Below are 27,249 nucleotides of genomic sequence, written 5' to 3'. Positions count from 1 at the left end.
CCAATTCAAACATGGCGATTACCATGAATTTAAATAACTCACACACAACATACCCTTGTTGGAATATAGCAGAAGCCCCCAGTTCTAAACACTACTGCAAGCCTCCCTACTTGAAAAGAAATGATTATAAGGAAAAACAAGTTTACCATTGCTTTGTTTTAGAGAAGCAAGCCACAGCTGCCGTGGAACTGTGGCCATAGGATTTTCTGTGTGCATCAGACCAGTCCCCTTCAGGGATCGCCACACAGGAGCCTTTTTAGGACCAAGCTTTGTGCTGGAGAGGTATGGAGACTCTGAAAAAAAAGGGACTGTCAGGTATTCCATGCAATAAACTAAATGCAAGTAAAAATGATTTGCTAAAAAATGCCCATTCCCTAAGTCATCACACTAAGTTTTTTTTTTTTACTTTTCATCCTTTAGCCATAGCAAAAATCCTAGTCATGTCCTCCCCTCAGCGCTAGAGAGGTCATTTGGTCACCGATCCTTTGTCTGAAATACCCTGCCATTGCTGGCCCTTCCCACTCTGAGGATAAAACAGCTGAATTGCAATATTGTCCAACAATTACTGTCTTTAAACAATTGTTTACACAATTTGTCCTTAGCAAGCACATACTTTTCATGGGCATATCTGTATATTTGTTAATAGGCAGCATCCCTAATTTCTAACCAAAAACTTACTGGGAGTCCTGGGTGGCTTGCTTGTTTTCTTCTTCATTTTCTGCATAACAAAGATGATTTGACAATTAGGAATCAATACAGCGAATCAACTGCCCATCTATTGCCCTTTATCTATATTAGGAACTGCCCCCTCAAGTACTTTGAACAATATTTTCACCTTTAAAGGAAGACTAAAGTCTAAAATAGAATAATGCTAGAAATGCTGTATTTTGTATACTAAAACAAACTTACTGCACCAAATTATTTATGCTTTCAAAGTTGGCCACAGGGGGTCAACATCTTGTAACTATGTTAAACATAGTTGCAAGACCAAGACCATGCACATACTCTGTGGTCTGGGCTGCTGCTTAGGGATTGTCATAAATTATCAAAACAGCACAAGTCAAATAATATCTGCCACAAGCTGATACAGCAAAGCTAATTAATAATCAGAATATGCATACTGCAATGGGTCCTGTGTTGTCATGTAATCTGATGTGGATTTTATAGTTTTTTTATCATTTAATACAAACTTTCTCCAACTCTCCAGAACCAGTGGCTGCAGCAAATATATCCTCCATATAGAATCCAAGTGTATCTGTTTAAATCTGGCTCCATGATCTTTGACCCAGCAGATGGAGTTGGAAACATTAAAGAGTATGTAAATGCAAAAGTAAAATACCATTTTTACTTTATTAACTGAAAAAGAAATCTATCCCCAATATACTTCAATTAAAAAATCAGTACCGTTTTTAAAAGGAACCTCACTGTATGCAATGAAATTCATCCTTCATTTACTTGCTCTGACTGCTGCTGATATGAATCTCTACATGGTCGCCGGCTGCTCTACAGGGAAACAAATAAAGCTGCTCGAGTTCTGGGAAGTCCCACCCCCTTGCCATTTGAAAGTATGATTGTTTCCCTGCAGAGCAGTAAGGGACCGTCACCGCAACAGTCAGAGCAACTAAATGAGGGGAGAATCTCACTGCATACAGTCAGGTTTCTTATAAATCGGTAGATATTTTTTCATGAAAGTATATTAAAGATAGGTTTATTTTTCATTAATGAAAGTAAAAATGGGATTTTATTTGTCTTGCCTTTACATCCCCTTTAATCCCTCCTCCATCACATGCCACGATCGGTGCCTTTTTTATGGTTATGGATAGATATATTATTTGTAATATGTATAATCATTGATAACAAAGCTTAAAACGTTCTAATGCAATAGTATTGTATACATAATTAATGTGCGTACCTTTTCGGTATCAGAGTCATATGTTGTAGCAGAAGCTGTATCGTCAATCAGCTGGTATAACTCCTAGAAAAAAATTTAATACATTACACTTAAAGGGGTGTACAATAACAGTATAAGATAAAATGATGGATACAATTGACTCTTCATAAACAATTGTACAGAAATATAAATTAAAAATATACCAAGGTACCATCATAATGCACCCTTTATTAACTTACAGGCCTTCCACCAGGCCTACTTCCACTTGCAGGCCTATAGATGGATATCTCCATAAGTCATGCTCCACCTAGCTTAATCTGTGAAAGCACCTGCCCAACACTTGACTTCATGATGACATGTTTGTGTAAAAAAGAGGTGCAATCGCACATCCTAAGCAGCCCCAATTCTGGCTCACCAGCTTGGAAGTGGAATTAAACTCAAGGAAAAAGCTGCAATCATTTGGGAGAAAAGTTGCCCTCACAATTAATCTGCACAGAAGTAAAAGCAAAGTTGCTTTCAAAATGATGCAGAGGCATTTTTAAATGCCTCCATGGTGCTCTGATGTCATTAACTTTGAGTTTTACTACATTACCTTATAAGCTTCCAAAATTGAATTTTGTCTAAAATAAGTGTTTTATGGAGATGCACCATGTAGTGATAAGAACTAAAACTAAAAAAATGAAGTGTGAAAAACCATACAGCGAGTTAATTGCTTCCAACATGTAGGCTGGATGTGGTTCTTTAAATAGATTTTATTGCCCCTCGCCCCTAGTCTGCTCCTCGGCTCAAATCATTTCTTGTATGAAATCATAATTTTAATACAATGCAGACCATGATCATGCAGTATACTTAATATTCAGTGCACTACAAGATATAATTTAGATAGCAGCAAAAAAACCATCAAAATCTCATCATCCCATTTGGATACAGCATCAAGAATATAATCTGATTAAAATGTATTTATATGCAAATTAAATGAAGAAAAAGTAACCAAGCAAAATAGTACTAATGACAATAAAACTGTTTTTTTTTTTTTTTTTCTTACCATATCCAGTTCTTCTGCTTCAGTTCCATTTGATGCCAAAGACATGTTGAGGCTTTGTCAGGCAACTCCTAAAGAAGCAACAAGTACTGGGAGTATAAGGTGTCATCAGATTCTGGCTTTCTTACACACAACATACATTATCCAAAATTCCAAAAATAATAAACACAGAGGTCATATTTATTAAGTGGTGTAAAAAATAAATAGGAAAACTTTGTGTCTTTTGGCGCATGCGCAGTAGATCCGTACCAGTGAAATGCTCCTACTGCGCATGCGCCAAAAACGCCGGTCAAAGCAGGAAGAAGACGGCTTGGGAGAAGATGGCGCCTGTAAACTCCGTGGACTGGACCTGCGCAGAGGGGTGAGTAACAAGTTAGGGGCATTTGCCTGGCGGGACAGGTAGGCCAGGGGGGAGGAGGGAGGGGGGACAACACAGGGGAGGGTTTTTGCGCCCAGGGAATTTCCTTCTCCTTTAAGAGATATTTCAAAACTAAGCAGAGCACATCTCATAAGGAATGTATCACGCATGCAATCAGGCATTCAAATCTATCTATATGTGTTCTCCCTCTGTAATATATATACAGTATTTAATTTATATACATATTTATATATACACACACATATATAATCCAAAAATAAAGCCAGCACCCCATCTGTAAGCATACTGAAAAAAAACACCTTCATACTCATATTTAAATACCAAGTCTTGATAAAGATCTGAGAACCAGACCAAAACTTTGACAACAAAGTCTTTTTTATGTAAATTAATAAAATTAATAATTTATTTTTATAAAGTCTCAGGAGGGCCACAGATTTTTAGCAAATGTGGAGAGAGAGCGAGAGAGAGAGTGCGTGTGTGTGTGTCAGGTTTGCCAGGTTGGTGAGTTTACAGGTGGGTTTTGAAAGTACAAGCTAGCCAAGGTATGGATTTGGGCTACTTTTTGGGCCTTTGGCTGGTTTGTACTTTGGAAACCAGACAAACTTTTTTTCTTGACCTAATGTGCCAAGCCTGCGTCTCCCAATACATTACGTAATGTAGTTTTTGTTTAACAATTTGCCAACTGCCAAGTTTAATGTAAGACTACAATAGCCAGCATGCAATGGGACTCACGTAGAAATCAGAGTTATCAGATTTTGGCCTCTGTACCCCAGTCTCCCGTCCCTTTAAGTATTCTCACATTTTCCTTTGACTTTGGTCAAAAATCTGCTGGCCACCCAAATGTCTAGAGGTTGACCTGTTTTACCAATATTTATTGGAATTGTGTATATATTATGGCCTTATGGGGCCCCTATACCGCCTTGACTAGGGTTGCCACCTGACCGGGATTTAACCGGCCTGACAGTCAGGGGTGTTTCGCCAATGAGGCGAGTTGAGGCTGTCGCCTCAGGCAGCAGCGCCCCACTAGGTATCAGGGGCAGCAAAAATGCTGCTCCTGGTACTTTAAGTGTGAATTTCTGGGGGAGGGGGGGCAGCAGCAACTGCTGCTGCCTCAGGTGGCGGAGGGGCCAGGATCGCCCCTGCTGACAGTTGATCCCAATGTTATTAATAGGGAAAAAAACTAAATATATATAGTTAGGCCAGTATTTTTTTTCAGGGAAAGGTGGCAACCCTATCCAGGTCCGAACTGAGAATTAGAATAGGCCCTGGCATTTCAGGTACACAGAGGCCCAAAAAGGCCCCACCAGCCCACTAAATACTGATTTTCTATGGTACCTTATAGCAGCCTCTCTGGCATTTACCAGAACCCACAGATTGCCAGTCCGGCCCTGACCCTATTCTTGGCTCCCCTTCTGTAGTTATGCCTCTGGTGAAGGGGTGAATCTGTCCCATTTTGCTTCATGGGAAAATTTGTGAAACAGTGAAAATAAATTCATTTTCAAATTCATATTTTTTAGAATTGTTTGCACTGCGCATATTGTGCTATTTTTGGGCTTCTTTTTAAGTGCTTCTTAGCTACTTTTGGGCTGGTTTTGTATCTGACTTTGGCTGGTTTTGAAAATTAGACCTGACAACCCTGGTGTGTGTGTGTGGTGTAGAATACACACTGGATTCCTATTGATAAATGCTCTGAACTTCGTGTAAGCAAGAGGACAGTCTCCAAACAGGGACAGATCTTGGGACAAGCAGTTTAAATACAGGGACTGTCCCTGGTAATCAGACACAGTTTGCTGCTAAGTGACGAGCTTTTCTACAAAGCAAAACATGTCTATTAACTGTTCTGAATAACTTATAAAAAGCAATCATATAGATGCACTGACTGTACGTGTTAATTAAGTAATTATATGTGTAAAACCGAGAGAGGATGATAGAAAAACTCTCCCGAGACAGAGACATGATGATACTGTATAGTTTATACGAGACCTACTACCCCACACAGGCGGCACCTACCTGCACCTCAGTACCCGTGCTGCCTCTGCACACATAGGCCCGACTACTATATCGGTGCTCAGGGAGTCCCTAGCAACAGAAACTAAGGCGAGGGCCGAGCATCATCAGCCAAGAGCCAGTTGTGGGCAGCCATAGTCGCTTTAATTCTCGGCGGACATGTTTCTTGAGGGCAAAATTCGGCTCCTTAGACGTCCGGAACTAGAGCCTCGCCGTCAGCTCTGGTACCGTAGCAGCTACATTTTAAAGCATTCTTCTGAACATCGAAGGATTTGTATTTGTGTTTCCAAAGTAAAGACGGCAACTCGATATGACCCAAACAAATATGGCCGACACGTGTCCGTCACTAGTTGTTTCCTTTACGAAAGATTACGCTCGGCTACGGTATTCCCAAAATAAAAATGGTGGTTATAGAGTCACCCATGTGAACGTCGCTTGTCATGTGTTTATTACCGCGAGTCTTTCCTTGAATTTCCAAACGTGTTCTGCTAGGGTGAGTGTTTTTCTTGAATATAAACCAATATCATTTAGTACTTGGCAAGTAAAAAAAAAGTGATGCTACTCTAGCTTGTCCCTCTGTTGAACACTGTGCAGTATACGGTATAATTACCCTTTAAATGACAGCATATTTCTTCGTAGGGTTAAAGAATCAAGGGACAAAACAAATCCACATGGACTGGCGCTGCACAGTAAATGTATTTTAATAATTAGAATCGCTCTGGCATTTTTAGCCTTATTGCTTGCATTGCATACCTCCCAACTGACCCTTTTTTGGAAGGACAGTCCCTCTTTTGACAGCTCAGCCTGATGTCCCTCATTTGTACTGGAAAGTCCCTCTTTTCTCTGCACTGAACAGCCAGAAAAAGAAACAAAGTTTCTAACTTAATTGGCTTTTGGCAGAGAGCCCAGAACAGCTAACAGGTGCAAATAAGATACTTTGTAATAGGGATGCACCGAATCCAGGATTCGGTTCAGGATTCGGCCTTTTTCAGCAGGTTTCGGATTCGGCCGAATCCTTCTGCCCGGCTGAATCCGAATCCTAATTTGCATATGCAAATTAGGGGAGGGGAGGGAAATTGCGTGACTTTTTGGCACAAAACAAGGAAGTAAAATTTTTTTCCTGCTTCCGACCCCTAATTTGCATATGCAAATTCAGATTCAGATATTTAACAAACCGTTTATATCATATTAAGTGGCAAATTAAAAATCTTACCAAACTGGAATATGTATTTAAGTTAATATTGCCCTTTTACATCTCTTGCCTTCAACCCCCATTTGTCTGTGTGCTGCCTCAGAGATCACCTGACCAGAAATACTACAACTCTAACTGTAACAGGAAGAAGTGTTGAAGCAAAAGACAGAACTCTGTCTGTTAATTGGCTCATGTGATCAGTATAGTTTGTGTGCACAGTGAATCGTATGATCCCAGGGGGCGGCCCTTGTTTTTTAAAATGACAATTTTCTATTTATGATTACCCAACGGCATATACTACTAGAAACATATATATTTTTATGAAAATGGTTTATTTACATGAAGCAGGTTTTTACATATGAGCTGTTTTGTGCAATATCTTTTTATAGAGACCCACATTGTTTGGGGGGTATAGTTTTCCTTTAAAGGGGAACCCCAGCTTCCAAACCAAAATTTGATAAAGAGGCCCACATAACACAGAAACCCCTAATGTATCCATCATAGTTGCCTGTTTCTTCAAAAAGCACACAACTCGCTGACGTTTCTTTCCTTATTGAAATCACGTGTGCAGGGTATTGTGGGTTTGGAGGATGCAGGCTAAGGACAGATGGCTGTTGATAAAAAGTAACAGTAGTCAGCCTGCTCAACAAAGTACTCAGAGAGATCAGCAGGAGAGCAGGGGGCTAAACTCAGGGAACTGTTCCAAACCATTAAAAAATCATAAAAAGTCAGAAAATTGGTGGCATGGGTAATTGTTGTAAGATCAAGTTAGTATTCTATTGGTATGGAAGAATGTGTCACTGATTATTTTGAGGTGTACATTGCTGTCATACGTGAAGTTATATACAATTCTGTGCATCTCTTTAAATATGCATTTTTTTGCAGTGGTTCCTATGGATGCACAGTGCTCCCAGCTGCTGCCCCATGTATGTGGGGTACTTGCTGACAACAGGCAACCTATGACGGATAGCTCCTGCTTTGAGAAACTGCTGGATTGGTTTACCTCTTTGCTTAATAAAGGTAACTGAGTATGCAATTCAATTTAAACTAGAGGTTTTATTTAAGATTTGTAATTATAGGTCACACAGCTTAGACACAGGCTTGTAAAGCACTCATAACTATTAAGGCTAGGTATTCCTGTTTTACACACATTATTTTACAGGGTGCATCATCAGGGAACAGTTAGACTGTTCTATATAGGCTTGATTTGTTGGATAAGCTTGATTTTACTATATGGGAAGTTTCTACATTCTATCTATCTATCTATCTATCTATCTATCTATATATATATATATATATATATATATATATATTAGGTCCCCAAGATTGACGCACTCCAGGGCTTCATAATGCAGTTTAGAATAGAAAATGTATTGTCAACTTTTCGGTCCCGTTCTGGGCCTTTCTCAAGACATTACAAACAGATAGTCTTGTGAACTTGACTGGAGTGCACCACAGCTGGGACTTTATATATATATATATATATATATATATATATATATATATATATATATATACCAAAAATATCTTTATTTTTCAAACTTGTGCATCCAACTGAAAAAAAAAGATATTTTTGGTTCACTAACCATGGAGTGCGGGTCCTCTTGAACTTTACATAAATACTTTGACCCTGCACCCACGTTTATGGAAGACTGGTTCAGAGTGCAAGCGTCTGATTCAGGTTTTATATATATATATATATATATATATATATATATATATATATATATATATATATATTAGTACATTTCAAACTTTAAAACTTTAACAACTTGTAACTTGAGCCTCCATTTTATGATACTGCAGCTCTAACTGTAACAGGAAGAAGCATGGGAGCAAAAGTCAGAACTTTGTCCATTAATTGGCTCATGTGACCAAACATGTATGTGTGCCCTTGGTTTGTTTGTGCACCGTGAATTGTATGGTACCAGCCGATGACCAATTTTTATTTAGAGTTACATAATGGCACATACTACTAAAAATTATATTTTTATGAAAAAGTTTTATTCAGATGAATCAAGATTTTACAAATCAGCTGTTTTATGAGATATATATGTATAGAGACACACATTGTACATTGATATATACTTTTTCATAATAATAAAGATTTAAAGCATCTCAAGATCTTACCTCTATTATGGTTAAGGTTAAGTTACGGTTGCTAGTTAACCAGATATTAGACTTGTACTGTTGCATCAACTTAAGTCTCAATTGCAAGCGAAACCCAGCATTTTTATAAACATTCTGCCTATACAATCATGATTATATATATTTTTTTCTGCCTATCTCCCTAGTCTCAGCGGAGCAGCTGCTGGAGGAGAATCAATGCATCCTGATGCTTTTTCAACATGTCTTGAGTGTTGGAGACCCTGATCCAAATCTTCTTACTTTTTCCATGCGCCTCGTGGGAATGCTTGCAGGGCATGAACCAGGATTTAAGTATCTACTGGTGAGCAAATCATAAAAGGATTAAAACGCTAAGTGCACACAATCTTTTGGGAGAAACAGATTTTTAAAAAGTTACTTTTGCAATATATGTGGGTATTTGGTGCCTGTCTGTTCACTAGGCACATTAATGTGCCCCCCCATATTTTTCTTAACTTTTTGTAGGTTATTTTTTTCTGTGAAGTAACTGACTGTCTTGCCATTTGTCCTAGATGAAGAATATTGTGCAACGTATGTTTGGTGAAAATATCTATACACATGAGCTATGGAGAGATGCATCAGTCAGAAGGGCCTGGATCCACGGGCTGCTCAGCATGGTTCAACATAAGCAAGCTGTTTTCTTTTTGTCAGAATCAGGTGAGTATAGGTGGCTTGTTTCACTTTACAGTTTCAAAGATGAAAATACAGGATTTGACCACTTCCCCACTGCCTTGTTTTGCATTTTCAATTTGTCCCAGAAAGTCCTTAGTCCCTTCCTAATTTCATGTTAAACTTCTCATATTACATAATTGGTACTGCAAGGGTGGGAGGTAATGCCTGACCATTAACTGGCTTCTTGGTAAAGGAACAAAAGCACCCTAAAATATTTTATATGCATTAAAATATAATGTAATGTTGCCCTGCATTGGTATAAAAAACTGGTGTTTGCTTAAGAAACAATACTATAGTTTATATAAATAAGATGCTGTTTAGCCACAGGCAGCTATTAAAGCTGAATGCAGCCATAGGGCACATGTTAGCCATCAGATAACAGATAAGTCCCTATAGACGCAAAGATTTTTCTTGCCGAACGACCGATTTTAGCGAAGTCCGACCAATCCTTCGAAATTATCGTGCAGTTAGTGGGATTCGAACGATCGTCCATCTTACGATTTTTCGGCCGACATCTGTCAGAAAATTGATCGGCCAGGTTAAAAAAATCTTTATCGGCCCCAATGCAATCTATCTATGTTTGCAGGGACAAGCAGGCAGCTACCCTTTGTTTTCCTGGCAAATGGTCTTTTTAGTTGATAGACTATTCGTACGATTGTTTCGAGATAATCGTGGTCTCATGATGACGATTGGATCTTTTAAAAATCTTTACATCTATGGACAGCTTTAGTTCTTGCACAGGAAGATAAAAAAAGAGTCTAATGTTATTCAATATTCAGTGGCTCAGTACAGTACTTATTGCTTTTGTTGCAAAGAAATATAAAAATATTTTATTTGTAGGTGCTGGATGAACAGATACAAATGTAACATTATTTTTAAATTTTATTTTAACGCTTCACCTTGCTTTCTGTCGTCCTTGTACCATTTTCCTTGTACCCAAACCCTCTTAGGGCAATGGCACAAGAGCCAATAGGGTGGTTTTGCTTCCAATAAGGATTAATTATATCTTAGTTTGGATCAAGTACAAGGTATTGTTTTATTATTACAGAGAAAAAGGAAATCGTTTTTAAAAAATGTGGATTATTTGAATAAAATGGAGTCTATAGGACATATCCTTCCCGTAATTCGGAATTTTCTGGATAATGGGTTTTCGGATAACGGATATAATACCTGTATTAAGCTGGACCGCTGTGAGTAATGTGTTTACTTGTTCAGTGATCCAGAGCTTTTGCAAGGGGAAGGCATTTTCAGGCAATTCCTCCTGCTTTGTCTTGTGTGTTAGCTCCGTTATCTTCATTTCTTAAATTGCACTTCTGCTTTGAACCCTTTTGCTCCTTCCACTTCCAGCAAGACATCTATTTTTGCCAGCTGAACCATATCTTTGCAGAGGCAGCCAGATGGTACCTGCCATTTGACATCAGGTTGAATGTACTGCATTTCCATCTGCTTTTTGCCCTTAGCCTTATCTTCCTTTAAGCCAGTAATGGTTTTCATCTGTTCTTCTTGCAGGAATTATAGAGGTGATGCTAAATCTACAAATGGATTCCAGCCTTTTTGTTGCCTCTGCCTCCAACCAACTAGTAGCTCACATATTTCTAGTGTGTCTGAAGATGGAACTAGAAAATTCGGAATGCACAGAGATTGCTAATTGGCCAGAAAGTGCTCAAACAATCTTAACATTTCTGGAGAAGTCACTGATGTCTGGGAGTTCTTTCTCTGTAACTCAGGCAATCAAAGCTCTTACTTTAGTTTATAACGGCTGTACAGATTCATTGTCTGCAATTTTGTGGTCGTGTATAGCAGTAGCAGTAAATTCTCTTCTTGACCAGAAAACAGTTCATGGCGCCAAGCATTTTGAAGAACTTCTTCTTTCTGTAGCAAGGTAAATGCTCAAGAATTTTTTCTCCATGCTTGATAAACAGTATGATTACATAAATTTAGGGATACTGAAATATTTAATTTAGTAAGTCAGGGTTTCCACCATGGTCCACGGCCACAAGTTCTTGTCATATTACAGTGACGGTTAATTAAGGTTATCTTCACAGTCTGAGAAATGCTGATCTTGTTCCTGATGCAAAAAACTTCTCTAATAGTAATTTTGTTTCTGTGTTCAAGTGTACAAGTCAGTAGGGCAAATTCACACTGACGTTTGACTGACACATCTCAGCTCAGATATATTACAGATGCAAAATAAATACAAAGCGATTGATTAATAGTGGCCTTATTATTAAATGGTTGAAATAGAAATTCTATTTCAGTGCATTTCTTACTGTTTTTGAGAAACATAATTAAGATTGCCAGTCTTTAAACCTGTAGAATATTGTCTTGCAGCATGGAACAATCGGGCACAGAACTTTTTCAGTGAAATCCCATTATTTTACTTGTTTTGAGGAGTTTGCCAAAAATATTGTTAAAGTGGTTGTTCTCCTTTAAATTAACGTTTAGTATGATGTAGAGAGTGATATTCTGAGACAATTTGCAATTGATTTTAATTTTTTATTATTTGTAGTTTTTTAGCTTTTTATTCAGCAGGTAACCAGTTTGCAATTGAGCTTTGATTTGAATAAGAGACTGGAATACAAATAGCAGAGGCCCTGGATAGAAAGATGAGTAATAAAAAGTAGCAATAACAATACATTTGTAGCCTTATAGAGCATTTGTTTTTAGTTTGGGTCAGTGACCCCTATTTGAAAGCTGTTAAGAGTTTAGAAGAAAAAGGCAAATAATTCTTAAACGATAAAAAATAATGAAGACCGACTGAAAATTTAGAATGGGCTATTCTATAACATTCTAAAAGTTAATGTAAGGAGAACTACCCCTTTAATTTCTTATATAAGTATTGTTCTATATAAACTAATTATTCAGCCTTCAATAGTAAATAATGGATTCCCACAGAATTGAAAATATTATTACAATTTTCTTTAAAAAGCCTGTCAAAATTCAGAAGCCAATATAGTATGCCCTGAAATGTTTTGTTTAAATACAGAATGCAAATACAGAAGCAGTAGGGTTCTGCATTGTTGGAGTGTGGCAGATCACATTGTGTGGCTCTTGTATTGCCCAGGGATAACCAACTGTGGGTGACTACTGTTACATTCTTATTTTTAGGCACTGTGAAACATTAAAACCTTCATGAAAACGGGAAGCTTGTCGGTAAATTTTCATTTTTCATTCTTTTCCAGGTTTCCTGCATTCGCTAATCCAGAAAGTGACCTATGGATTCTGATAAAGCGTGCCCTGAAAAACTTAAATCCTTTACAGTCAGGCTCCTTAGCACTGGGAATTCTAAAGTTAGAAAACTGGTTGGTAACCTTTTTTCATTAACAAGAAGATATGCACGGGGCAAGCATATTCTTATTAAACAGAGTGGACAGGATACTTGTTCAAGACTCCTGTTCTTGCTCTCCTCTTCAAAAACCGTGATCCGGCAATCCATCGTGCGGCACTCGATTTCTCCTCCCTGCTTTCCTTATAGGAGATAGCCAGGGAGTAAATCGAGCGCCGCACAATGGATCGTCACTCTGATGCCTTTTCTGAAGAGGAGCGCAAGCGGAGTTTCTGTAAGTTATTTCTTGATAAAGGCTGTGCGATTTTAACGTTTAATTAGTCTTGGTGGTTTTTTTTCGTGGTATACTAACGATTTTTTTTTTAAAAAAAAATGTTGATGTTACTGGTCCTTTAAGACTCTCTCAAACTGCCTTTCAGGTATTTCATTTGCTGCTTTGGGTCTATATGGGAATCTATGCCGTAGCATAAGAAAATAGTTTTTTAAGACATGAAATGCATAATGTGAGATCAATTATCCAAATTGTTTGTTTAGGGGACTCACAAGCCCAAACAATAATAGAGATGTAAACAGTATTAGAATGAATAATTGCTGTACAGTAGTAGAATGAAAAAATATGCACCCCCATAGTAATAAAAATATAATGCAGTGTTGCCCTGCACTGGTAAAATGGGTGTGTTTGCTTCAGAAACACTACTATTGTTTATATAAATAAGCTGCAGTGTTGCAATGGAGGCAGCCATTCAAAGGAGAAAAGGCTCATGTTACACAGCAGATAAGCTTTGTAGAACATTATGGTGTTATCTGTTATCCACTATATAACCTGTGCCTTAAAGACTTTTAACTATTTCCACCATTGCTACACAGCAGCTTGTTTATATGAACTATAGTAGTGTTTCTGAAGCAAACAGATCAGTTTTACCAGTGCAGAGCAACAGTACATGATATTTTCATTACTTTAAAACACTTACATTTTTTGGTGTTACTGTTCCTTTAAGCATCCTTACAATGTTTAGTGTGTGCAGCAGCTCAGTTTCTTCCAATATATAACAAACATCTTTACTATACATAACCTATATGAACCACAAACTTCACTTTAGGCTTTGTCTCTACAAAAGCCCAAATAATATCGGACCCCTACTGCATTTTGGTACAAATTTTTTTTGGTGTTACTGTTCCTTTAACTGTAATAAATCAGAAGCATTGTAATGTCGACGACTTCATTAATATGAATTAATTTATAGTTATTTTATCTGTTTAGCCCCCAGGCAGTCAGTCTGCAAGCAATGTGTGTGCTTCTTCATCCACTCGACTGTGTGTTAAAAGCATCTGTCTCCTGTGGTCAGCCAGGTATGCACCATACAATAGAGAGAGAGATTGGAAATATAAGATAGCTAATGCTGGATAGAATGTGTGATGAACTATATCTCTGTTTATATACATATGGCAGATGATACTCAGGAGCATAAATACAAAATTGGGAGAGTAGCTATGTTCTATGAGCACAATTAGCTGTGGTTTCTTTATTATGCTGTATATAAAGGATAAATGAATAAAGTTTAGGACAAACCAGGAATGCTGAGTGGTGGACATAGTGCAGAAAGGTCACACACTGCCAATCCTTCACATTCCTTAAATCAGCAACATAAAAAGAACTATAGAAAAACTATAAAATGATATTGTTTTACTGTTACTCATGGCCTGTTCATCAGATCCATTTGCTGCTTCCTACTTGTTCTCACACCATTCTGCTGGAAGAGGATGTCTAAGTTTATGCTGTGCTGCTAGTAGTCTCTAATATGAACCATTTCCATAGTCAATCTTTTATATTACTTGAATAGCCAATATAAGGTGTACCCCAGCGAAAGCAGTGATGTTAATGTCAGAATTCTTTCCAAGACATATTGTCAAAGGCTAAAGGCAGGAGACTTTTTTTCAGCCACCATGCTACTGCTAGGTATAAGCAATTGACCAGTGCAAATGTCCATGATTAGCAGGTATGCATTTGTCTAAACTGGCAGCATTTCACCTTCTGCCACCGTAGTGAGTTTATAATGGTTGTTAAAGGAGAAGGGAAGGCTAAAATGAAGTAAGCTTTATCAAAACTGTCTATACTGTATACATACACCAGTAAACCCTCAAAGTAATGATGCTCTGAGTTCTATTTCAAAACAAACACAGCATTTCTTTCCTTCTGTTTTGTATAGAATACAAAATAATGCATAGTAAATATATTATACCGTGCAGAAAGCATTTTTGGAGAGTGGGACAGGGGGTGGATGGAGAGAAATAAAAGCACAGGGGGTGGATGGAGAGAAATAAAAGCAAACTTACTAATATAGTAACATCAGTAACACAAGTAAGGACTTGGCTGGTGCATGAGAAGTAGAGTAGACTAATGTAGATGACAGAAAAGTTTTACTGCTTGGCTGATTTTACCTTCTGCAATTTAGAGATGTGGTTCTGGTCTTAACTGTTTTTATTGTATTTGTGTGTGATCTGTACCTTCTCAAGGTATGCTTGATGAACTTGTGTCTGATCCTGCTGAGGTTGACAAACTGTTATCTACCAAGCCTTCTTGTGTGGCTCTGCTGTGCCAATGTCTGTGCCATCTCCACCAGCTCTGCCATATGGTAATGATATTATTGTATCCATTCTAATTTAGCAGTGCAGAACTACTGTGTTTTGTAAAATACTATATGCAGGAACTGACTTTGCTTTGTCTTTTATTAAAGTCACATTTGCTACACCTAGTGCCTTGCAAAACTATTCAGGCTCCTAGAAAGTTCTCTTACTTTACTGTATAACAAATCATACACTGCAGAATAAGAAATCGAATCATTCAGAAACCATGCAAAATAAAAATGAATTTATTTATTTATTTAAATGAATATATTATTATATATTTATTAAAAGCTGTTTTGAATTAGTTAATTTCTAATTTAATAGTTTTCTAAATGTGACTGTAAAGTCTCTGGGGGGGCATGTACCAGCTTTGCACACTCTTCAGTAGGGATTTTGGCCAGGCTGAAGGTTTGTCAGATGTCACATATTTGTGCAACTACTGTAAAAAAAATTTTTTGGGACCCGTACCCGACCCGTACATGCAACCCGGACCCGCAACCTGCTGGACCCGCTATCCGACCTGCAAGAACCTTATACACAACCCGGACCCGCGACCCACTGACCATCAAGAATCAGGAAGTGCTGTCATTGTAAACCGGAAGTGACATCATCAGAAGTAGCCGTGATCAGAAAAAAAGGAGTAAACAGGAAGTACTGTCATAAACCGGAAGTGTCATCATCAGAAGTAGACGTGGCCAGAAAAGCAGTAAATATCGCTATTGAGAAGACCCGCGGCCCGGGCCGCAAACCCGCAGAACCGCCGACCCGCGTCTATACCCGCACCCGGAACTTCTATCCGCAACCCGCAGGGTACCGCAGGTTTTTGCAGGTAACCCACGGGTACCTGACCCGCTGCAGGACTCTACCAAAAGGTAGATTGAGATCTACCAGTAGATCTTTAGCTGGTTATCAGTAGATCTCAAGACAACGGTCAACAAACCACTTGTCTAAATCACCCTCCTGTTTCATGCTTTTCATTCAGATATGCATTATGTTAAGGTTACATAAGAAATAATTTTTGTTGTTTAAATATAGCACTATACATTTTCTCCCCCTCTTTTCTTACAGAGTTCACTTAGCATCAAAATACCCCATGAGTCTGTGCTGAACTGTGTAGTCACAGTGTTGCAGTTCTGCATTGGTCAAGCATCTTCATCTGTAGGATCCAACCTCTGCAGGTTCTTGATAGGATGCCTCAAGGTACAAAGACCAGCGCTGGACGCCCTTGGATCACTAGCACTTTGGCCACGTAAGGAAAAAGTTCATATGTATTGTTCATGATTTCTCTGCTTGTTGTTTTTGCTGCCATTGGATAAATATATAAACCAATCATACTGCAGCTTTTCAGCAATAGGATACACTTCCTTTGGCTGTTGGTAGTGAAGGAAGCAACTTGCAGAGATTTTGTACTTGTTCCATGATGCTGCACATGTTGTACTGTTAGTTAGTATCTTCATTAAAAATGTATCTTAGGCTGCTGCCACACCAGGCTGTGGAGCTGAGAATCAGCCCTATGCTTGTATTAGGCCAACCCTCAGGCTGGGTGCAGAAAAACGAATCAGCATAGTGTGGCAATAGCCTTATAGGGTTTTTCGTTTATGACAAGAAACACATTGTTTAATACTTACCAGAACTAGCCTTAGCAGCTCACGTAGCTTTGAAACATGTCAGACTGTCACATAAGTGAGTGTCTTTTTTGGAACCCGACCCGCAACCCGTACCCGCAACCCCCATTCTTACCTGCTTGGCTCGCTACCCAACCTGCACCCGCGACCATCAAGAATCAGGAAGTGCTTTCACTGTAAACCGGAAGTGACATTATCGGAGGTAGCCTTGATCAGAAAAAAAAGGAGTAAAACAGGAAGTGCTGTCATTGTAAACCGGAAGTGACATCATCGGAAGTAGACGTGATCAGAAAAAAGGAGTAAAAATCACTATTGAGAAGACCTGCGGCCCGACCTGCGACCCGCAGAACCGCTGACCTGCGTCTATACCTGCACCCGGGAATTCTACCCACAACCCGCAGGTTTTTGCTAGTAATCCGCGGGTACCCGACCCGCTGCAGGACTAGTGTCTAAATGTATCTCTGCTCAAAGTAGGCCAGTACAGCAAGGTGTCCCGCAATATCAGAAGGGTTTTTAACCTGCCACAGCACTTAAAACAATTCAAGATACAACCACTAGATCTACACAGTGGGGAAGGGCCCCCTGTACCACAAAGCACAGGTTTATGGGAATTTTATTATTTTACTGTGAATGTATGGTTTTATAATCTCTTTGGTATTGTACTTTATAAGGTTGTTTCAAAGGTGGGGTGTTTGTTAGTAGCAGCCCCTCAATGTTTAGATAGATTTATGGCTTTTAGTTGTTGTGTAATTTATGTGAGGAGTACAAAATGGGCGTCTATGAAATGTCGGTAATACTATAGCTTTGTGAATATTCGAAAGAGACATATTTGAAATTGTCCTTCTCCAGTATTGTCCGAAAATTTTAAATGACACCAGTGTTTATTATAAAAGGTTAAAGGAAAACTACACCCCCAAAATGAACACTTAAGCAACAGATGACATAATAAAGAATCTTACTAAACTGGTATATATATTTAAGTAAATATTGCCATTTTACACCATTTTGTGATGGTCTGTGTGCTGCTTCAGAGATCACCTGACCAGAAATACTACAACTCTAACTGTAAAAGGAAGAAGTGTGGAAGCAAAAGACACAACTCTGACTGTTAATTGACTCATGTGACCTAACATGTATAGTTTGTTTGGTTTGTTTGTGTGCAGAGCGAATCGTACGATCCCAGGGGGCGGCCCTTATTTTTTAAAATGGCAGTTATCTATTTATGATTAACCAATGGCTCATACTACTAGAAAAGTATATTATTATGAAAATGGTTTATTTACATGAAGCAGGGTTTTATATATGAGCTGTTTCAGTTTATGTAATATCTTTTTATAGAGACCTACATTGAAATCTTTGCTTTAAAATAAATTGCTTATGCTAAGAGCATTTCATTGAACAAAATCACACAGTAAAGAGATACCATTTTAAATTTGCTAATCGTGTGGGTTTTTTTTTTTTTTTTTTACTCAGTGAATCAGCATTCTTTACTGAAAATCTACAATGTATTGCTAGCTTACCTTGAGAATCCAGAGACAGACCCAATGGTAAGGAATTTTGGAAGAATCACTTTTTTTAATACAACTATTGTGCAGTAAGGTCTGGGTGTACAGCTGGGTGTACAGCTTTTATGTTCAATAATCATCACCAATGTGAAAACAATACAGTTTGCTATTTTCTCCAGATAAAAGCAGAACCTGCCTAGAAATGTGACCACATCTTTCCATTGTACTCCATAGCAACTGCATTACTTATAGCACAGTCACCATAACTTAGGTGGCCATAGACGTAACAATTACGATCTTTCTTGGAATAGATCTTTCCAAGAAAGATCGTTAGTTTCAATACACACGTGTAGAGCTGAATTGTCTGATATACAGGTAGAAACAATAGAATTCTACCTGTATCGGAAGATTCAGCACTAACAATGGCCGATGTTCAAAATTTACCATCCAGCCTAATCGATGAACTGGCCGATATCCAAGTCTTCTACCGACTTCGGTCGGCTCTTTTCCCACCATACATGCACCGAATATCGTACTAAAATTTGTTTTGTACGATATTATCTGTGCGCCTATGGCCACCTCTACATGTGGATTTCAATCCCCAAATTCCTCTGTGGTGAACATCCTTTTAACCTTGTCAAAAAGAAACATAAATCCTACAATTTGGAGCACTAAACATTGCCTGCCAAATCTTAAAACTTAAAGGGATGCTGTCATGGGAAATATTTTTTTTTTTCAAAATGAATCCGTTAATAGTGCTGCTCCAGCAGAATTCCGCACTGAAATCCATTTTTCAAAAGATTTTTTTATATTCAATTTTGAAATCTGACATGGGGCTAGACATATTGTCAATTTCCCAGCTGCCCCAAGTCATGTGACTTGTGCTCTGATAAACTTCAATCACTCTTTACTGCTGTACTGCAAGTTGGAGTGATATCACCCCCCTCCCTTTTTCCCTCCAGCAGCCAAACAAAAGAACAATGGGAAGGTAACCAGATAGCAGCTCCCTAACACAATATAACAGCTGCCTGGTAGCAGGCCCGGACTGGCAACCTGTGAACTCGGGCAATTGCCCGTGGGGCCGCTCTATTTCCCAACTTGAACCGCTCGGTTGCCTGTATAATTAGGAGAGAGAGAGACTCTGCTGCTCTGCTCTGTGACAGCACGCCCCCCTCCCCCTGGACTGTGTGCTTGGCTGGACTGTGTGCTTGAATAGGAGACGTCACAGCTCGTCATGTGACTCGTCGCCTCTCTGCATTGTAATCCGTCGGCAAGTGAGCTCCTGGGAAGAGGTGCTGTTCAGTAGGGGAGGTTAAAGCTATAGACATGGGAAGGGAGCCTGGGAGAGGGATCACTGACTTTATTGCTAAAAATATTTTGTGCTGCGCAGGTACTAGCCACAATCTGATACAATCTTGACTGTTGAGTGGGGGGGGGGGTTTGAGGAGCTCTAGTTCAACAAGTGCTTTGTTTTTCAGTTTAACTGTTTATTGCTAATAATGTTTCGTGCAGCGCAGGTACCAGCCACAATCTGGACTGTTGGGGGGGGGGAACTTGGTGAGTTCTAGTTCAGCGAGTGCTTTCTTTTTTGGTTTAATAATCATTAAACCAAAAAACAAAGCACTCGTTGAACTAGAACTCCCGAACCCCCCCCCCTCAACAGTCCAGATTGTGGCTGGTACCTGTGCTGCACGAAACATTATTAGCAATAAACAGTTAAACTGAAAAACAAAGCACTTGTTGAACTAGAACTCCCCAAACCCCCCCCCTCAACAGTCCAGATTGTATCACTTGCATATCACGTATCACTTGCATATTATAAGAAGTAATATACCCCATACTATAATGGTGAACTATTGAATCCTTGTAATTTTTAAATAAAATGTTTAAGGCTTATAATAAATGGCAAATCAACAAAGTGGTTAATATAGACACACTAGATTTATGTGGTGCCGTTAAATAATGTTTTACTGTACTATAATGTAATAATAATAATTAATTACGGTAATATTTGACATTAATTACAGTTAAGCGAGAAAGGCAGCCCTTTATGCACATCACCTATAACCATTTTTGCAGTTTTACCCCAATATACTGTATGTGTGGATGAGTACAAAACATAGTGTTTTTACATGTGGGCTGCTTTGATTATTTTGCCCGGGCTGCTTTTTACTCCCAGTCCGGCCCTGCCTGGTAGATCCAAGAACAACACTCAATAGTAAAAACCCATGTCCCACTGAGACACATTCAGTTACATTGAGAAGGAAAAACAGCAGCCTGCCAAAAAGCATTTCTCTCTTAAAGTGCAGGCACAAGTCGCATGACTTGGGGCAGCTGGGAAATTGACAATATGTCTAGCCCCATGTCAGATTTCAAAATTGAATATAAAAAAATCTGTTTGCTCTTTTGAGAAATGGATTTCAGTGCAGAATTCTGCTGGAGCAGCACTATTAACTGATGCGTTTTGAAAAAATGTTTTTTTCCCATGACAGTATCCCTTTAAAGTCGTGATTTTTATGGTGGTGTTTTTATTTTTAATTAACATTGTTTACATCGCAAATAGTTCACTCTACTATTTTTATTCCTGAACAAACAAGTGTATTTTTTTTTACTTTGGAGTGTAGTAATAATATTGGTGTGTAGGCAGCCATTTCAGGTCATGTGCTTTCAGAAAGAGCCAGCACTTCAGGATGGAACTGCTTTCAGGCAGGCTGTTGTTTCTCCTATTCAATGTAACTGAAAGAGTTGCAGTGGGACTTGGATTTTTACTATTGAGGGCTATTCTCATATATGTCTAGGAGCTGTAATATTGTGTCAGGGAGCTGTTATCTGGTTACCTACCCATTTTTCTATTATTAGGTTGCTGGGGAGGAAAGGGAGGGGGTGATATCGCTCCAACTTGCAGTAAAGACTGACTGAAGTCACATGACTGTGGGCAGCTAGGAAACTGACAATATGTCTAGCTCCATGTCAGATTTCAAAATTAAATGTAAAAAATGTCTTTGCTCTTTTGAAAAAAGTATTTCAGTGCAGAATTCTGCTGGATCAGCACTATTACCATATCCCTTTAAGGGCCCAAACCTTTGTACACTTTTGCTCCTTCAATTTGTGGCTTTACTTAAGGTCCCAAAGCCCATTTCTGCCTCCTCATATACTAATGAATGGCAAGAGCCCTATTGCGAAGGGTATGATTTTTAAGTTGCTTGAGTTGCCTTTAGTAGAAAGATGTATTTAACTGTTTCACAGTAGAGTGAGCTAAAATAGTCAGACTTTGGAAAGTACAACATGTACTGTCATATCTGGGTAAGTAAAGGGGAGCCAGACAGCATTTTACAAAAATCTGGCCAGTGTCATTTGATTGTATTTAAGATATCACTACAGATTTTGTTTGCAACCTTTTGTTCCATTCAGTCTCTATTGTCATTCAGGTTCTAAAAAAGAGTCTCCAGGCCTCCTTAAAATGGCTGCAAGTCTCTTCAGTCTCATCAGACAGTGAACACTGGCATTGCAGCTGCAGGTTTCTGCAAGGTAAAGCAAACAATGTATTCTTATAACTGCCATTTTATAGAGAATTAGGGCCACTATTCTCCGCTGTTGGCCCCGTTCTCCATAATATCTCATTATTCTTGTCAACTACTTTCTGAAAATTAAATTAAGCAGAAAATTTCATCGGCCTTAAAGATATTTTGTATCTTAGATATGGTTTTATACTTGCAATAAATGTTATTAGAATGCTAATTGAATCTAAAATGGCAACGACAGCATTTCTTTTTAGTCTTTATATCTCCATACACATATAATAAAGGTGCTAAGATTACCCAGGTGCACATATAGGCTGTGCAAAATAAAAAATGTTTCTAATATAGTTACGGTAGTTAGGCAAAAATGTAATATATAAAGGCTGGAGTGACTGGATGTGTAACATAATAGCCAGAACACTACTTCCTGCTTTTCAGCTCTATAACTCTGAGTTAGTCAGCAACTTTAAGGGGGGCCACATGGGACATAACTGTTCAGTGAGTTTGCAATTGATCCTCTGCATGCAGCTCATATTCAAAAGCAACAGTTATGACCCATGTGTCTCCCTTTAAGACACTGATCAGTGGAAACCAAGAGAGCTGAAAAGCAGGAAGTTGTGTTCTGTTCTGTTAGACATCCAGTCACTCTAGCCTTTATACATTACATATTTGCCTAACTAACTATATTAGAAACATTTTTTATTTTGCACGGGCTATCTATTTACATAATTTGTATTTTTTATACTGAACAATTCCTTTAATTTAATCAAATTAATATTGTTCCTGGTCAACATGACCTAGGCAGAGGAAATGCCTTTATGAAAATTGGCAGCTCAGTGCAATATGCCTTCTTTCCTTCATGCTAGCTCTCTCTGATACCTGTTCTCTTTCGTCTTCTCACAATATCTCAGTGCTCTCTTATTCCTTCTCTTTCCATATTTTCTCCCATTCATACTGCTTCTTTTCCATTCCTTCCCAAATGTTTGTACTCTGTTTCTTTACCAAATGTCTGTGTTTTCTCCACCTGCTTCAAGTCATCTCTGTGTCCTGGATGTCTGTAACATCCCCCCCCCAACATATTCCTTCCCTGATATCTGAGCTCTCTTCCCGGTTTTCAACACCTCTGCGTCAATAGCATTACCTTCAGTTAAAAGTGGCCTACGGGTGGGTGACATAACCTGGGTAGACCTGCTTGTCCTGTGCTACTCACACTCAGTCCATCACCAGTCTCTACTTTTGTTTTCTCCCCTTCCTCCCCCCGCCCCACCCTGTTTCTCAGAACTTTGTGATCTTTTCTCCCCAACCCAGGCCCTTCTTCACCCACTCTTTCCTTATAGTCCTGGCCTCTCTCTCTCTCCCCCTGCTTTAATCATCTCTGTGCTCCCAGCTACTTCCCTGATATCTGTTCATTGTCCTCCTCACTTGTGCATGCCAGTCTTGTAATTTGCTTACGTGATGGAGCTCTACATTGGGATGAAACTTTGAGACTGATAGTAACTGGAAAGGGTTCTAAATCATGTAAATGAACAAAACAAAGATCTAAAAAAAAAAAAAAAAAAAAAGGCTATGCGTTTATTTTTGGTAAGTATTGAATGTCTGGATTGCTGATTTTTGTGATTTTGGTTCTCGTTATCACACAAACTACCCAGTATGATGAATTTCCTTAAGATTGGATCCATTTTCATATTTTTAGATTTGTTTCCAGTTCTTATGAAGCGTATGTGCAGTCCATCATGGGAAATTCGGGATTCCACTTTAGAATTCCTTGCACTTCTTATAGACTCGGTGAAAGGTACGGCTTGATTATTTAAACCAATTATAATACTAGTGGCATGTGACAGAAGTATAGTAAATAGTAAGTATGTAAAGAACCAGAAAGTGGTGATACTTGTCTGCACTGTTACTGATCTACAATTTCAAAACACATATGAATGAAAAGGAAGAAATCCTCTGGACCCTAGTAGTTGAAAAAAAAAAAAATTAAATGATGGCTTGAAAGTCTTTTCTACTTTTTTAGCTGCTGGGATCCAGAGGAGCACTTTCTTTGTTTTGATTCATATGTGCTATAGACTTTTTGATCTGAATTGGAGAGCATTTGTTATATAGTATCAAAAGCTCAGCACCTTTGCCCTTCTTCTTGACCCCTGTAGCCATTCATTCCTTGCATTTTTCAGTCACTCCATAGGTTATTTGATTTTTTTTGCAGAAAAAGGAGAATTCCAGAAAGTTCTTCAAACTTCCAGAGTTTTGCAGCTTGTGCTAGAGTTGCTGAAGGATCCTGAGAGCTATGTACGAGCAAGTGCAGTGTCCTGCCTGGGCAAAATCGTCACTATTACTCACCTTTATCCTGCATTGTCTGAAGAAAGCTGGTTACCAATTAACAATGAGGTAAGTATACATACCCTATTGCAATGCTATATTAAAGGAATTGTTCAGTGTAAAAATAAAAACTGGGTAAATAGATAGGCTATGCAAAATAAAAAAATGTTTCTAATATAGTTAATTAGGCGAAAATGTAATGTATAAAGGCTGGAGAGACTGGATGTGTAACATAATAGCCAGAACACTACTTCCTGCTTTTCAGCTCTCTTGGTTTCCACTGACTGGTTACCCTAGTAGTAACCAATCAGAGACTTGAGGGGGAGGGCACATGGGTCATATCTGTTGCTTTTGAATCTGAGCTGAATGCTGAGGATCTATTGCAAACTCACTGAACAGATATGTACCATGTGGCCTCCCTTAAAGTCGCTGACTAAGTTATAGAGCTGAAAAGCAGGAAGTAGTGTTCTGGCTATTAAGTTACACATCCAGTCACTCCAGCCTCTATACATTACATTTTTGGCTAACTATATTAGAAACATTTTTTATTTTGCACAGCCTATTTACCCAGTTTTTATTTTCACACTAAACTGTTCCTTTAACACAAAATCATAGTTTTCATATCTAAGTACTCATTGCCTTTATTATTTGTAAATTAATTTCCAAGTATTACTACACTATAATACCTGTAAATATGTAAAAATAAAGTTGTATTCCAAATGACTCAAGTACCAGTGTGAGACATGGTGGAAACTAACAATTTATGCAGTAACTACACTTCAGTGAGAATAGTTTGCAAACTGTGCAGATTTCATCTTGTTAGAAGACTGCCAGCAAAAGATTTCTATCTGGTTATGGTACAGAAGTATAACCACTACATTTAACAATGTAGTTTAAGTATTTATGCTCACGCTTCACATTTTAGGTTAAAACCCAGAACAAAAATCCTACACTTAGGGCGTTATACATCAAAGGTCGAATTTTGAGATTTTTTATACCTCGAATGGACGCACAACTCGAATGGTTTCTGATTTAAGAATAAAATCACATGGAAAAACTCAAATCAGCAAGTTTGGGAAAACTTGAATCCCTCGAATTGATCTGGTTTTGGAGGCAAAACCCTCTGAAGGAACTGGTACATCATGAAGGCTTTTAACATCTTCAAATGGTTCAAAAGACCTCTGCCATTGACTTCTAAATTACCTTGACGGGTTTTAGATGGTGTATTTTTGGATTCAAACTATTTCCAGGTATAATTTTTTTTTTTTTTTTAACCCAAGAAATAGATTTTTGACCAAAAAAATAACCTCAAACTTTTTTGTTGAAAACACAGCTCTATCCTTAATAAATCTGCCCATTAAATTCAACATTCAAGCTGCTTACTCTAAAAGGTCCCCATACACAAGCAGATATAAACTGCCGACAGATTAAGTTGGCATCTTATTGGGCATTGTATGGGGCCCTCAGACAGCCTTCCCTGATTGATATCTGGACAACAGTTGGCCAAAGGTTGATAGAGCAGGGTTAAATCCTGTTGGATAAAGGACTGCATCAATTTGTTGATGTGAGACTTGATCCAATCGCCCGTATGCTCAACATTGTGTTCCGATCCTTTGGCCCACAATCGGATCAGCCTAATATTGCCCACCTCAGGTCCAGCATATCAGGGAGAGATCCGCTCATTTGATAACGTCGCCAAATAAGTGGATCTCTACATGTATGGGCCACCTAAACCTTGTTTTTCTTTTTCAGGATATTGTGTCACATCTCTTGGATATTTTATCTCAAGACACAGAGGGTTTCCCCAGAAGAGCTGTAGTAAAGGTTTTTACTGAATGGCTTAAACGGGGTGACATGCAGCATTTAAAGGACCCAAAGCAAACTCTCTCCAGGATTCTGGAAGTGACCCGCAACGATTTGGATTGGGAAGTTAAAGTCAATGCACTTGATCTTGCGGATGTGTTTATGGATCAAACGCTTGCTATTTGGAATTTCAGTAGTTGTCCATACACAGTAGATTTGCATTGTAACACCAGTAATAACCCGACGACTGAAGCAATACAAAAATGTGATGAAGTTGGACTCTTTCAGTTTCTACTGAGCAGCCTCTGTGACTGTGATAGGCCAGTAGCATTGAGATCCTGTGATATGCTTTGTGCTTTGAAGGCAAAGTTATGTGAAGGAGAGTCGGCAACAGAATATGTACCCTCGGAGCTCTATGATATAGACTGGCTGGAAAGTATACTAAAGGATAGATGTCTTAAAGGCCACAAAAGTAGTAACAGTGTGGCACAGGAGGCAAGCTGGCTGACTGACATTTTGAAGAAAATTGATTTGGTCAGCCTAAAAATCTCTCTATCAATGGGTAGTGGTCATGTACACGAAACACCACAATCACTTTTGTATGATATCAAGGCTTCATTGTTGGGTCTAGAGGAACACGATGCAGATTGCTACTAATCAGGAAATCTAGGTCTGTTGATTATTAACATGTAAACAGTTGCTACCTGCTACATATTACTAACCAGTTAAGTTATAATGTCCTAACTTGGTCAATGGGAACAACATTTATGCAACATATGCATTCTTAAAAACAATGGAAAATTTGCTCAAAGCACAATTTAAAGGGACTGATTTGTATTTGTCTAATGGAAAATTATAATATTAATGTACAATGTGGTTCCTGCTGCAAAACTGCTCATACGTATACAGTTAGGCCCATAAATCTTTGGACACAGACCACTTTTTTCTAATTTTGGTTCTGTACATTACCACAATGAATTATATAAAACAACTCAGATGCAGTTGAACTGCAGACGTCCAGCTTTAATTCAGTGGGTTGAATAAAGAGATTGCATAAAAATGTGAGGAACTAAAGCTTTTTTTTTTTTTTGTAACACAATCACTTCATTTCAGGGGCTCGAAAGTAATTGGACAAATTAAAAAACTGAAAAAATGTTCATTTCTAATACTTGGTTGAAAACCCTTTGCTGGCAATGACAGCCTGAAGTCTTGAACTCATGGACATCACCAGATTCTGGGT

At 38.5% G+C, this 27,249-nt stretch overlaps 2 protein-coding genes across 2 annotated transcripts in view; one reads left to right on the top strand and one right to left on the bottom strand.

Moving 5' to 3' along the window:
- The window catches only part of iqce.L (IQ motif containing E L homeolog), a 31,557-nt gene extending 25,960 nt beyond the window's left edge, over window positions 1–5,597 (bottom strand). The window contains exons 1-5 of the mRNA XM_018236356.2: window positions 5,323–5,597; window positions 2,937–3,004; window positions 1,913–1,975; window positions 679–718; window positions 147–293 (exon numbers count right to left, since the gene is read on the bottom strand). Coding sequence (XP_018091845.1) covers window positions 147–293; window positions 679–718; window positions 1,913–1,975; window positions 2,937–2,981 — 295 coding nt within the window. The 5' untranslated portion in view covers window positions 2,982–3,004; window positions 5,323–5,597. The remainder of the gene's footprint in view (window positions 1–146; window positions 294–678; window positions 719–1,912; window positions 1,976–2,936; window positions 3,005–5,322) is intronic.
- An 85-nt stretch (window positions 5,598–5,682) lies between these two features.
- brat1.L (BRCA1-associated ATM activator 1 L homeolog) lies at window positions 5,683–27,069 on the top strand. Its single transcript, XM_018236353.2, has 14 exons — window positions 5,683–5,812; window positions 7,397–7,531; window positions 8,806–8,960; window positions 9,169–9,313; window positions 10,838–11,210; window positions 12,511–12,630; window positions 13,876–13,964; window positions 15,129–15,247; window positions 16,308–16,488; window positions 18,338–18,411; window positions 21,798–21,897; window positions 23,581–23,679; window positions 24,094–24,275; window positions 25,959–27,069. The coding sequence occupies exons 2-14, from the start codon at window positions 7,405–7,407 to the stop codon at window positions 26,664–26,666; spliced, it is 2,472 nt and encodes an 823-aa protein (XP_018091842.1). The 5' UTR covers window positions 5,683–5,812; window positions 7,397–7,404; the 3' UTR covers window positions 26,667–27,069.
- Window positions 27,070–27,249: the final 180 nt, after the last annotated feature.

The sequence above is a fragment of the Xenopus laevis genome, chromosome 9_10L (genome assembly GCF_017654675.1).
Source record: "Xenopus laevis strain J_2021 chromosome 9_10L, Xenopus_laevis_v10.1, whole genome shotgun sequence".
In the NCBI taxonomy this organism is placed as follows: Eukaryota; Metazoa; Chordata; class Amphibia; order Anura; family Pipidae; genus Xenopus; species Xenopus laevis.
The sequence above is the reverse complement of the archived record's forward strand: the minus strand, read 5'-3'. Positions and strand labels throughout refer to the sequence as shown.

Excerpts from the sequence above, each read along its gene's own strand:
- brat1.L (XM_018236353.2), top strand. The coding sequence starts at position 7,405 with ATGGATGCACAGTGCTCCCAGCTGCTGCCCCATGTATGTGGGGTACTT. Across the intron at positions 8,961-9,168 it reads CAGGATTTAAGTATCTACTG|ATGAAGAATATTGTGCAACG; the intron begins GTGAGCAAATCA and ends CATTTGTCCTAG. Across the intron at positions 9,314-10,837 it reads TTTCTTTTTGTCAGAATCAG|GAATTATAGAGGTGATGCTA; the intron begins GTGAGTATAGGT and ends TTCTTCTTGCAG.